Here is a 13273-nt window from a genome sequence, read left to right on the forward strand (position 1 = left end):
GACCAACAGATACTACATTTTTTAGAGGGCATATTGTCATAATAATTCTCTAGGCATATATAGTTTTTAAACCCATGATATCATTACACATAACTTAAAATATGTAAAATTGTGTATTTGGTAAAGAAAAATCACCACTGTGCACTGGTCTTGTGAATAGGATCCCAGACACTAAAACTGAAAATGATTCATGATTAATAGCAGTCAAGGATGGGCCAAACTCATCTAGTACAGGTGAAAGAATTCTTATGTAAGTGAACAGTCCTGTTGGAGTCAGAGAAGATTTATGTTACATGGACATGTCAGAATGAGTGATGTGTTTGCTTTTGAATAAGCCAGCAATCATGAATGAAAAAATTGGTCCTGTCTTAAGAAATACAGTTAGCATTTTAGAAATATGTTGTTGCTTTTCTCTTTCAGATTACAATGGGACCTTAGACCAACCAAAGTGAGTTTTGTAACAAAGACTGAGGATGTCTGCACCGGTGAAGAAAGAGTGTGGGTCTAACCAGCTTCTGAAAAAGGAGTGTGGGTCAAACCCACTTAACAAAGGTGGCTGCTATAGGCCCAGGCCTGTTTCAGGCGACAGGCCTCTGGATGGGAGCATGCATTTTACCATAATGAAACAAACCAAAGAGTCCTTTGAGGTGATCAATACCTTGCGCCATGCTAAGAAGCTCTGCGATGTGACACTAATCGCAGGTGATGAGTCGTTTCTAGCGCACAAACTGGTCCTGGCAGCAGCCAGCCCGTATTTCAAAGCCATGTTTACAAGTGGGATGCGGGAGTGTGGGATGGCTGATATCCCGCTTCAGGGAATTACTCCATGTACTTTAGCCACTCTCATAGAGTTTGCTTACACGGCAGAGATTCATATCAATGAGATGAATGTGTGCTATCTTCTCCCTGCTGCCACAATGTTCCAAATGACGCATGTTGTGGAAGCATGCTGTACGTTTTTAGAACACCAACTGGACCCCAGTAATTGTATAGGAATTGCTAACTTTGCTCAGGAACATGGATGTACAGAGTTAAACAATAAAGCCCGGGAGTATATCTGTAAACATTTCAGCCAGGTTTGCCAGAGCGAGGAATTTTTAATGTTATCGCCATGCCAAATGGTGCATTTAATTAACCAGGACGAACTGAACGTGCGCTGTGAGTCCGAAGTTTATAATGCTGTGATACAATGGGTGAAACAAGACGAGGACCGACGTCGGCCCAAATTAGAACAGTTATTATGTGCTGTAAGGTGCCACTTCCTCACCCCAGGCTTCCTCAAACAGCAAATCAAATACTGTGATGTCCTCAAAAACAATCCTTCTTGTAAAGTCTACCTGGAGAGGATATTTGCTGATTTGACGTTGCACAAAAAATGTACGGATCGTAGGCGGTTACCCCCTGCCCCACCTGTGATATACACTGCAGGAGGCTATCTCAGGCAGTCTTTAAGCAATTTCGAAGCATTCAACCCCCAAACGGGGGAGTGGTTTAAACTCGCTGATCTTCCATTGCCTCGGAGTGGGCTCGCCACTGTTGTCGTTCATCATATCATATATGCTGTAGGTGGCAGGAATAACTCCCCTGATGGGAATATGGATTCCAATGCTGCGGACTGCTATGAACCTTTTACGAATTTATGGAGGACACTGCCTCCCATGTCAGTTCCTAGGAATAGAGTGGGGGTGGGGAATATTGATGGTATGTTGTATGCTGTTGGAGGGTCACATGGAACTATACATCATAAATCTGTGGAGAGGTAGGTTATGTATAATGTAAATATAATTTTTTTATTTTGCAGATTAGAACCTCAACTGAACATGTGCCAACGTAGCACAAAGTTAGGAAAAAATATCAGTTATTTCAAATTAACTTCTGAATATTTGTTTAAATGGCGCAATGCTTGGAAGAATTTCAATTGGATAGAAATTTCTTTCAAGTTTACATGTTATTGTAAAAATGAACTCCTGTTGTTGATTAATCAGATTAGAAATTCTTCCATATTTTTTAACTTTCACTAATCGGATTCCACTCATCACTCCCACCTTCATTTAGCTTAAAGCTGGCTGGGTGAAAATTTCTTTCTGATTGAATTTATTCCTGTATAATTGGCGTCACTGTTTATTTTTTTTCTCCAGGTTTGACCCGGAGAGAGAAGAATGGTCATTTGTGGCCCCAATGGCCACTCCCAGGATAGGGGTGGGCGTGGCAACTATCAATCGCCTGTTGTATGCTGTGGGAGGGTTTGATGGACATAACAGACTGGCTTCCACAGAGTGCTATTACCCAGAGACTGACGAGTGGAAACTGCTGGCTTCCATGAATACAACACGGAGTGGAGCTGGTTAGTACATGTGTACCGATTTTAGCATGAAATATGGACTCCCCAAGAAATAAGCATTCCTCCCACTAAAAGGCGCAAGTGTTGTATGCATTCACTGTATCATTTTGTTTACTTGCAGTATGTATGATGAAGCACACAGGAGAGACTCAGTGTAGATTTCATGGGGGAGTATTTATTTTATTTTAAAATATGGACTGGGGAGTATGTGTTTAGGGGATTCCAAATTTCATGGTACTCTTGAAGTAATCTCTGCACATTGTAATATAGTTTAAGTTACAGCATTGCCACATTGTCCAATGATCCCAGAATTATCTACATGTATGTGTGGCAGTTGACAATCATGAAGATGTCAATATGTAATATGTACAATGTGAATCTCTGAGTTTTAAGTGAAATACAGATGCATGATTTTACTTGTAAATCTGTGACTGGTACTGTGCCTGATTTTTACCACAGATAATGCAGAAAGACAGAGAAAGGCATGTGGCACTCAAACTAGTGCCAGGGTGTTTGCTTATTATAATATATCAGGGCCCTCACTTTTCAGAGTCATCCACGGTGTATAGATGTATTATAGATAGTATTTTTGCATGATTTTCAGTCATCTTACGTCAGTTTAACTGATAGATATACCTGTAAATTGCTCAGTGACACCCTGTGAAGTGTTCCCAGGTTAAATATATGTACCAGCTAGTGCCAGTCTGAAACATCATACTGAATGTCTTGACAACTATTTTAAACAGAAAAGTACACTGTCATTTTATAGATACAATTATATACTATCGAGAGCGCCGCCCTTATTTCAGTGTGGGCTGGATAGGTTATAACCTGCAAATGTTCGATCAGAGGTTTACAATAAATATTGTTGAAATATACATTATATTATGATAAATGATCTTTTGAAACAGGATATGTTTTCTGCAATGCAATGGACATGTTGTTGAAATTCACAGGAAAGGTTTCTTTGTGGTTTGACCTAAGTATTTTGTTATATTTCTGACTTTATAATAAGGAATTAGAAAACTTATTTTATTAGATAGTGCACATGTACTAGCAGCACATCTAGTCTGAACATCGAAAGTAAAATGCATGCAAATTATCTTTTCATATTGATGTGTCTCAGATATCTAGATTATATGTGTGGGGCGGTATGCAACATCCATAATTGATAACTGATTGCAGAGTCATTCAGTCAATGCTGGTTGTCACGTACATAGGACAGAGAATTTCATTTATCTTGAAATAGTTGCAAAATCTTATAGTGATATCTTGAAGTGTTTTCATTGTTGACGCTGCCTAAATTGGCAGTGAATTTGCTTTCACTCCCCCACTTTTTATTTATTTATTTTTTTTTTTGGGGGGGGGGCTACAGCAGATTGATTTGATTTTAGCCATGAGTTCCTAATTATAAAGACGTTAGCACCATTTCTATGCCCAAGAGGCCTCCTTCATGTAGTTGGATGCACCAGTGGCTGTAGCTGTTAAGGCTAATGATGGTATCACTGTGATATAATGGCTGTCTGTGCAGGATTTGCAGATTATCTGTATGTATTAAGTATACCCAGTTCTGGCCTGGTGTTTGAAGTTATTGCTGTTGCCTTGCACATCTATTTTCTGCAGTGTGTACTAGATAAATTTGAAACTAAAATGTCATACAAATGCACACCTGCACTGTGTATTCTTACATTGAATGCATACATGAGTAATAAACAATATATGTACATGTTGTGCACATGGTATGCAAATATAAAATGCATGCTTTGCTTTATTATTATTGGATGTGTAGTTCAACAAAACATAAATTCCAAATCCAAGTGAAATACAACTCTTTAGGATGTTTTCAGCGTTTCAGAGGTTTTTTCTTTGCACAGTATTTAAATTGTAGCTTTTTGTTATTTCTCATCCAGGCGTAGTCTCTATGGACCAGTATGTGTATGCAGTGGGGGGATATGATGGCACAAGTCAGCTTCGCACTGTTGAGAGATTAGACACGGAGGCCAACGTCTGGGAGTTTGTGGCGCCAATGAACAGACCCAGGAGTGCATTAGCCTGTGCAGTATTGGAGGGAAAACTCTACGCATTAGGTATATATATATATATATAGTACAGTAGGCTTGCTTTGATTAGCTGAGGCAGTGGCTCAACAGGCACATGCCCCCCCCCCCCCCCCCACTCCACCCCCAGCTTTGGAACTCCCCTTTTCTTCCCCTCCCAAAAAAGCAAACAAATAAATAAATAAATAAATAAATAAATAAATAGATAGATAGATAGATAAAAAATGGAAGAAGAAGAAGAAAAACAACTGTATATCAAATTCAATAAGAGAATATCATGCCATTGTTTCATCTCAATGCCCTACATATAAAAGTAGAATTATACTTGTCTTCTGGTTGCTGGTTGCTGATCAAAGCACAGAAAAAAATTTCTTATCCTTGGGTTCCTCCTTAGGATAGGCATTAGTGAGTAGCTTTGTTGTCATGGCACAGTAGGTGTCAATTCATGTTATGTTGCAAAGTGGTGTGTAAAATTCTTATGTAAAGCTAGACATTTTGATTTGATAAGTCATTTTAAATAGTTGTATAAAAGGAGAATACACCCTAAAGAAACTAGAGGGATGTTATGTAAGTGTTGGCCCTGATAATGCCAAGTAGCAATCCAGGGTGACTTGCAGAAAATTTGTGCTTTGAAAGTGACCTGTATTCTTTATATATTTAGCTCCATACATGCTACAAAAGGATAGCATTTCAATTCACCTACTTATGTAACTTCACAAAAAAGACATTTACACTGATGGTACAAGTCAGCTTCAGTAGTTTTGACTTGATGAGAATTTATGTCAGCTGTGATAAATAAGCAAATCAGTTTTTTTGTTTTTTTTTAATAATGTATGACATTTTACCTGTATTACAATGTACAAGTAAAAACTATGTTATAAAGAAAAAAATAGAGATAAATAACACTTTTTTATTGCAGGTGGTTATGATGGCAATGACTTCCTATCATCAGTAGAATGCTACAACCCTGACCGAAATGAGTGGACAGAAGTGACCAACATGTCATGTGGTCGTAGTGGACACGGCGTATGCATTGGGATGGAGCCGTGCACTAAGTAATTGCAGTCTTCTCATATTTTGCACATCACTGATCCCTTGCAATCAATGAGGAAAAATGTTAAATTCATGCTTTGCAATAGAATTTGAAGAAAAGCTTCAAATGCAGCTTGATTCAGGCATTGATTGAATATCACAATCAGTCTTGAAATTACAATTGAAAAACAATCCAGCTTCATGCTTGATTACAGAAATGAAAATGGATAAATTTATATTTAATTAAAATGATAATTGACTGCCTTTAAATTGGCACCAAATGAAGCCAGTGAAAGTATTTGTGCTTTTAGTCAACTATCAGCATTTTTGCCGCATCAGGTCTTATCTTGAGTGATTAAGGTCACAATCCCAAGCCAACTGAAGGTCGGGGGGAGGGGGGGTAGTTGCATCTGTAACTATTGCCACAACTGCAGTTTTTTTTCTCTTTTTCATGATATTGCTTTTATCTTCTTTAAGTATAGTATAGCATGTCAGCTATAGAGTACTCTTCAGTCTTAAATAACAGTAGCATGCTGGTTAGTTTAAAAAGAAAACTAGGTATCTTTCTCCTATTCCTAGGTATTGCAATGACTAAAACATGGGCAAGATTGGTCCAATCTCATTCTGAAAAACTACTAAATGATATGGTGGACAGTACACCAGCTTGGAGAAGATACTGCCACTATATCTAGGTCAATCATTGCCTGCAGATCTAGGTCTACATGGTGTTGAAGGACTCACCCAAGAGCTTCTTATGGAACTTACCTAGAAAATAATGTAGAGCAGCTGAAACCATTTTCGGTCCCTAGCATTTGTTGTGTTCAGTGGTGTATGAAAAATAATGTCGTCTTTCATCTTCAGTGGTATTATCAGTAACCAATCCAAGGTACCACATTAAGTATCAGGGTATCTGGCAGCGTGAAACGTAATAATACTCACTGCTAATATTACGCCTAATTTTCTGTGCCTGATTCTTGCATTAATAACACAAGCTTATTTCTAAATGGCATGCTATTCATTTTGGTGGGTTGAAGGATATGTGTGAAAATATTCTTGGTCTATAACTTGGACTATCACAAGAGTGTACTTCAAGGATCTGTTTACTTTGGTGCTCCTTTTTTTTTTCTGTTTCAATAAAACAGTGGAAGCCATAACTTTATTATTTAAATAAAGCTGCGATGTTGTTTTGAATTCTTTCCTGACAGTCTTGCCCATGGTTTTATTTCTTCAGTTTGACTGACTACCCAAGGGGTGTGGTGTCTACTAATATCTATAACCTGATGGGAAATAACTAATACCAGATGACACTGAAAACTTATCTTCACCTGCGTAGAAATTGCCAGTATATCTCAATATCTTAAATCTGCTTTAATAGAAAAATTAATCATAGTTACCATATGTCTTTATTTTTCTATTCAATTTTGAAAATCTACGTTGTGATAACTGTTGTGCACAGTTTTCAGTGGATCATTATATTATTAAATTTTATGTTGATGATGAATAATTGATCTGAATAAATCCCATTCTTTTGCCTGCTGCTGGTAGTTGATACAGACAAGGATTATGGGGGAATGAAAGATCTGGGTTTATTCTAATTGTTGATAGATGAAATGATGTTTCATGAAAGAGGCATCTTTTTTTAGTAGTTTTAGTATTTATTATGTTGGATGATGATAATATTGCTAGATATGCTTTTGTCATGCTTATTGAGTTATACATAAGTATCCATGCAGTTCTCTTTAAAAAAAGTAAATTATTATTCTCTTCTTTCACCATAGTTTTTTTCTTTCTTCAAAGAATAATTTTGGGTTTTAACAAAACAGTATAAACAGTTGTGTACAGTAATAAAAGACAATATGATTTTCATATTACTACTGAGATGCAACTGTCTTGGAATTTATATGTGACTTTTAAAATCAGTTAAACTTGCTTAAACTAGTTTACAGAGAAATTGAACTGTATACTACGCACGCAGTACTCCACCCTCAATTTATGACTTGATAAGTATTACATGCGTCTATTGATTGAGTAAATAGAAATGCTGTGATAAGCTAGGCTTTCACCAGGTCATGAAATAACAACATGGTCACTTGTAAGATGCCACATGACTCAGCAAATTATTTACCTGAAGGGGACAAGAAATGTTATGACCATGACATGCAACATTAATTAAAGGGTATCAATAAGTTTGACCTTAATTTGGCACCTAGCCCTAATGAATAAAATAATAATAATAATAATAATAATAATAATAATAATAATATATACAGTTACCAGTGCCTCCTTCTTATCATACCTGTCCCTTACAACCTCATTTTACAGCTTACCATGTTGTATTTCATTCACATTTTTGTGTTGTCAACTAAAGTTAACTTACAAGTAGTTTTAAATCATATGAGTACAATAAAGTTTAAAGGAAAAGAATCAAGTTATGCTGATCAACTCTTTTTGATGTGTTGACATACTATTCCTTGTTTGGTATTTTGAGTGATGTATGCTGCATGAATTGAATGTAGGGGAGTAGTAAAGGTAATTGGCTTTCCTGGGGTTGCTTGCTTTGCATTTGCAGACTCTTAAACACGCTTTGACACTTGTCTTCCTTTAATAAATAACTCACAGTATTTCATAACTAACAGTATTCTTTATCAACTAACTTTTACAGATTCTGTATCAAAATACCATGCTAAGATATCTGAGGATGGATATATACTGAACAACAAGGGTCATTATGTTGTTGCAAGTCTTTTGAAAGTTCAAGGTATTTATTTACTGGCAGTTAGTAAGTGTGTATACTCTCATATACCCATGTAAAACTGAAAGACATACATGTGCAACGTGGCCAGTTTTGGATGTCATTTGTTATATGGTGTCATTTGTTGAAACTTTGGAGCACACTCAATATAGCATACTCGGGTTACATCAGTACATGAACATGTACTGTTGAAATGCTCAGTAAAAAAGTCATGGATCAAGGAAGATAAAAGAGTATGTATGGTCAGTAATAAAACATACCTCTTATATAAAGTGGGAGTAATTATTGAGGGTTGCAGCAGTTTATGAGGATGGAGATAATATAAATAATATACTCATTTGGGTTGAAGCAATTTAGTTGCAATTTATTTGGTTAAAGTGATTTTTCAAAACCAGTCTTTTCTTTGTTGTGTTGCAGTAGTTTTGATATTCAGAAATGGAGAGAATAATTTACATGCCAAAACGAAAATGAAAATCCAAGGTTTTCTATTATTCAGAGAGCTTTTGTTTTGATTTATAATTCACAGTGCTTTTTCAAGGCTTGGGTGAGAAAGTGCTCAATGCACCCTGTCCCAAGATCTACAATTATTGTTATAAAACAAATTGACATTTTGAAACATTTCTTGGTGAAGATTCAAGAATCATTTATGTTCTTCTAGATATTTTACTCCCCAACTTAAAACTGATGTTGTCAATCTGTGGTGTTCACACACTAAAATGTTACTAATACAGGTACATGTTTATGATATAAATGTATAGATTAATAAATTAACATAAGTTTTACCTTAAGGCAACAGTTACAAAAAATACCTTCAAAAGAGAAAAACAGAAACTCCCACACTAAAGTACAAAAATAGACAAAAGTTCAACTTGTGATTGGAAAGCACTCCACTCCACAAGATCATGAAAAGAACAGTATTATGCTTGTCTGTCATTATCATAGATAAATAAATGGATGAAGATTCACAAAGTGCATTACAAAATTTTAAAAATACATGTAATGACAGGTCGAGAAAAAAAACTTCCCTAATCATTTGCTTCCTTATTATTTAAGAGTGACTGTGTATGTTGTGTTAGTTGAGTTCTTTACTCTACACCTGGCCTATTCTTGTTTTGTTAGAGAAGATCTCAGTAATGTGCAGTGATCTCAATGTATTAAGTCTTGTTCATTAATGTGAGTAATGTATTATATATATTTATGTGTGAATCCAGTGAGATTTTTAGATTAAGCTTTAGGGTGTACCTGTTAACTGACGACATCTCTTTAAGAAAAAATTAAAAGAGGTGTAAGAAATTGTGGATTTGATAACATTTTCAAAAATATGAAATGTTGCCTTAGTCTTTTCTGGTTTGTTGGAATTTATTTGGTTGACATTAATTTATCAAAGTCTTCTCCTGTCAACCACTTAACCACAGCATAATTGGCTAAGTACCTCTGTAAAATTCTAGCAGAAAACAATTTTGCATAGGAAAGAAAGTAATGATGTTACAAGTGCAGTGATGAACTAATATCACTGCTTTGAGTAACTAGTATGTATTTGAAGCTGAACTGCATAATGTTGAATAATTTCAGCTTTTCTGTTTCTTTTCTGATATTTTATATGTATGTAAGTCAGTTTTGGAGAAATAAGTGCTAGTACTTTTTATTCCATGTAAAAGATACTATAACTTGCATGACAAAATGTGTTCTTCAACCTGTCTTAAATGGTTCTGTAAATTGTTTGTAAATTATTTGTAAATAAAATATGCAGAATACAGATGTTAAATAAAGCAGATTTCATTGGTTTATCGTCATTATCATCATCCTTTGCCCTTGGGTGGAATAGCAGCAGCAACATGCTCAGACCACAGTTATTTCTGTCTCATTAATTCTAGTATTGCATTTCGTTGTAGATGAGGATCAATTGTTGGGGTGTTTTTATTACATATATTATGTCCAAGGGGGTGTCTGAATGGGTTAGATTTGATTTGCTACTATTAGTTTCCTGCCAGGTGAAAAGAAACTGTGGCACATCAGTAGCTAAGTTGGGAAAGCTGTAAGTATGTGGGTGATACAAAAATAGTGGTAGTTGTGCTGGGATTTATGGGTTGTGGAAAAGATTTTAAAACTTGGGCAAATGGCAGTAAATTTGTAATAAATAATTTTGAAACATCGGTAATGCTCAAAATCATGTGTGGTAGTTATATGGAACCCTAATGCCTTGTCCAGGGCAGTGATGAAGAGAAAAGGAGCCAACTATCGCCCTATACTATAGGACACCTGCTGTAATGTAAAAGGGTTTGGTTTCCAAAGATTAATGACTGATAAGAAAACATTGTGCATACAGTATTTTGTATGTCTCTTCTAATATCACAGTGTACCAAAAACTTTCATAGTCCCATTCACAACAAGAAAGAAGGCAACGAAGAAAATTGATTGTTCGAGATTAGGCCACTTTTATATAACCCCACTATCCTAATCATTTTAAGGATGTTACAAATTGTTGCCTGTATTAAATCTTATGGCCTAAGGGGGAAAGACATATATCAAATATTCAATATGACTCATCATCCTAAAAATTATGATTCAGCGAGTCAGCAAAAGCCATATTTACAAACAATTCTGCACAGATTATTTTTGTGGGGTTGCAAAGTTTTATGTTCAGACACTGTGTCTGTATGTGTTCTGATCACTGTGTGTGCTCCTGTCATCAGTGTTGTTGTTGCCATCAGTCATATCTGCTCTTTGCCTGCCTGTATGTTTGTTTATCTTAAAAATTAAACTGAGTAGCTTTGTTTTTTGAAAAAAAAAAAAAGAATGAAGTTTTAATATCACCATGATGAGATTATTTTTATAAATTTCATTGATTTATTTAGATGTATTTTGGCAGTGTTGAAGCATTTTATATGAATTCAATTTTTAAATTAAGAGGATGAACCTACACACATGCATTTAGATCGAGAACTTGTGTAAACTAGAAAAGCACTCCGAGAGTGCAGATCTCTGCCAAGGCAGCAATTTTTGATTATTTTTGATTGATTATTGATCCAGATCACCACCAAAAACTAATCGTCTGTTCCTTGGTCCACTTCTGACAGTTCCTGAAAATTTCATCAAAATCGATCCATAACTTTTTGAGTTATGTTGATGACAGACAAACAAACAGGGGTGAAAACATAACCTCCTTGGCGGAGGTAAAAAGTGAGTTCAGTGCAAAAGAAACAATCATGGTATGGAAGGCATGTATTCACTTTATGAAGACAGTCACTGAAGGCATTTAAAAGTTTTCAATGTTTTCAATGTTTACTGGAACGTACATTTACACACACACACACACACACACACACACACACATTGAAATGTAGCGATGGGAATTACTTTTTTTTCTTAAGTGTCTGTATATTTGCCAGCTATACTGTCTAGTGCATGATCAAAGCAGGTAATTACAGGCGAGGGAGTGTAATTTGTAACAGATATTCATGACAACTTAATTGATGTGATAATATAATTTTATAGATCAATTATTGAGGTAAATGCCTAGGACAAAACTATTTTACACCTTTCTTAAGAAACAAGTCTTGTATGTAATTGCTGTCTAGTCTAGTGAATTATAAAAATGCATGTCAATTACACTGAATTTACACTGTTGCATATTTTAATTATTATGTACCAGACTGCTTTTGTCTTTCATAAAGTCAGACAATTTAATTATGAACTTAAAAAATACAATACTTGTGAAATAACAACATCTGAACCAGAATCTATTCATAAATAACTTTTTTTTTTCTAATTTTTAAAAAGTTTTCTACTTTAACCAGAACAACAAATTTCAACTGCATGCTGTGTCTCCGCCCCCAAAAATGCCACATTATTTAAAGCAAACTATTAATGTGGAAAAGTATTAGTAACCATATGTACTTTGACGGCTGTTTTGTTATTGGTATTCACAACATTGTGCATCTCTGCATACAGCTTTCCACAGCTGTCTGGTGTTGGCTCATCTTCCATGCCATTGGACCTCTTTGTCAAAACCATCTGGCATCAGATCTGTGTCAGGAAGTCATTATGATGGGCATGATTCAATGTCATTATAACACTTCAACTATGTATAAATATATTTTTTTGTATATGTCACAACACCGGTTTTCTCTGCACTTTTTTTTACCTCAGTGTCCATTTAAATGGACAGATTGAAAAGGATGTATTTCTTTAGATTTTGTAACAAAATAAAATATCTGAAAAGTACCAAGTCAGAATTTTGGTTTATTATCAAAACAATACCTCAGGCAAGTGTTTGTGTAGTACCTGCATGAATTTGCCTCTACCACTGATACTGTATACGGAAAAGTAATTTAGGTTAAAGGATTTAGTTTTATAGCCTGAAATCCTCAATAAACAAGATCAGCCAGCTTTACAATTGTGTGACTTGCAGGTGGCAACTTATTATTTTGTAAATAGAATTCTAGTACTTTTGTCCTGTGATGTGGACAGCAATAAGATTTTTCATAAGTGCAACTTGAAAACAAAATGTCATGTGTCACTTGATATGGGTGTAGGTACTTCATGCACTGCTTAAAGAAATAATAGGTGGAGGTAGTTATACATAGGTACATGTAGTAAAACTGACATCTTTTTAATATGTACTCACCCAGTGTGTTTTCATTTTATAATTCACTGTATGTCTCTTGTAAGCATAATTGAAACTTGTATATGTGCAAGATTGCATTGCAAAACGAAAATTTTTTGTTGAAATTTTAGTTTGAAAATTCACAAAGTGAGAATTTGGCTTCTTCACTTTTTGAAAGTAAGAATCACAGAGATCTCACTTTTTATATGGCTCAATATTACTGCATAATAATAACAATAAAGAACACGTTATCCTTTGTATTTCTGAATCAAGCGTGCAGCTTGTTCTCTATGATTTACTTGTCAACTTTGACATGATGTAAGCATATTTTATGAAAATGATCAAATTATGACCCTAGTGTTCCCTGTATGTCTGCTGGCTTGAGAGGTGTAGCCCAATACAAAGTACTTTTAGTTAATAAATTTGGTCTACTTCAGTTCAAGAAACATGTTCGTGTTAATCCAAATTAAAGCAGTTTATTGGTC

At 35.3% G+C, this 13273-nt stretch overlaps 1 protein-coding gene across 5 annotated transcripts in view; it reads left to right on the forward strand.

The window, feature by feature from the left end:
- LOC106174131 (kelch-like ECH-associated protein 1B) overlaps positions 1–13273 on the forward strand; it is a 31719-nt gene that overhangs the window by 9033 nt on the left and 9413 nt on the right. For 2 of the 5 annotated variants that reach the window (XR_015333063.1, XM_013555541.2), the window contains exons 2-5: positions 421–1759; positions 2139–2344; positions 4252–4428; positions 5318–5453. Coding sequence is in view for 4 of the 5 variants with exons in the window: in XM_013555541.2 (XP_013410995.1) it covers positions 474–1759; positions 2139–2344; positions 4252–4428; positions 5318–5453 (1805 nt within the window). In the remaining variant the exon portion in view is untranslated. Of the gene's footprint in view, positions 1–420; positions 1760–2138; positions 2345–4251; positions 4429–5317; positions 9939–13273 lie in introns of those variants that run through there. The other 3 variants (XM_013555542.3, XM_087005830.1, XM_087005841.1) reach the window with 3 other exon arrangements.

The sequence above is a fragment of the Lingula anatina genome, chromosome 1 (assembly GCF_051362555.1).
Source record: "Lingula anatina isolate TDL-2025a chromosome 1, LinAna3.0, whole genome shotgun sequence".
NCBI lineage: Eukaryota > Metazoa > Brachiopoda > Lingulata > Lingulida > Lingulidae > Lingula > Lingula anatina.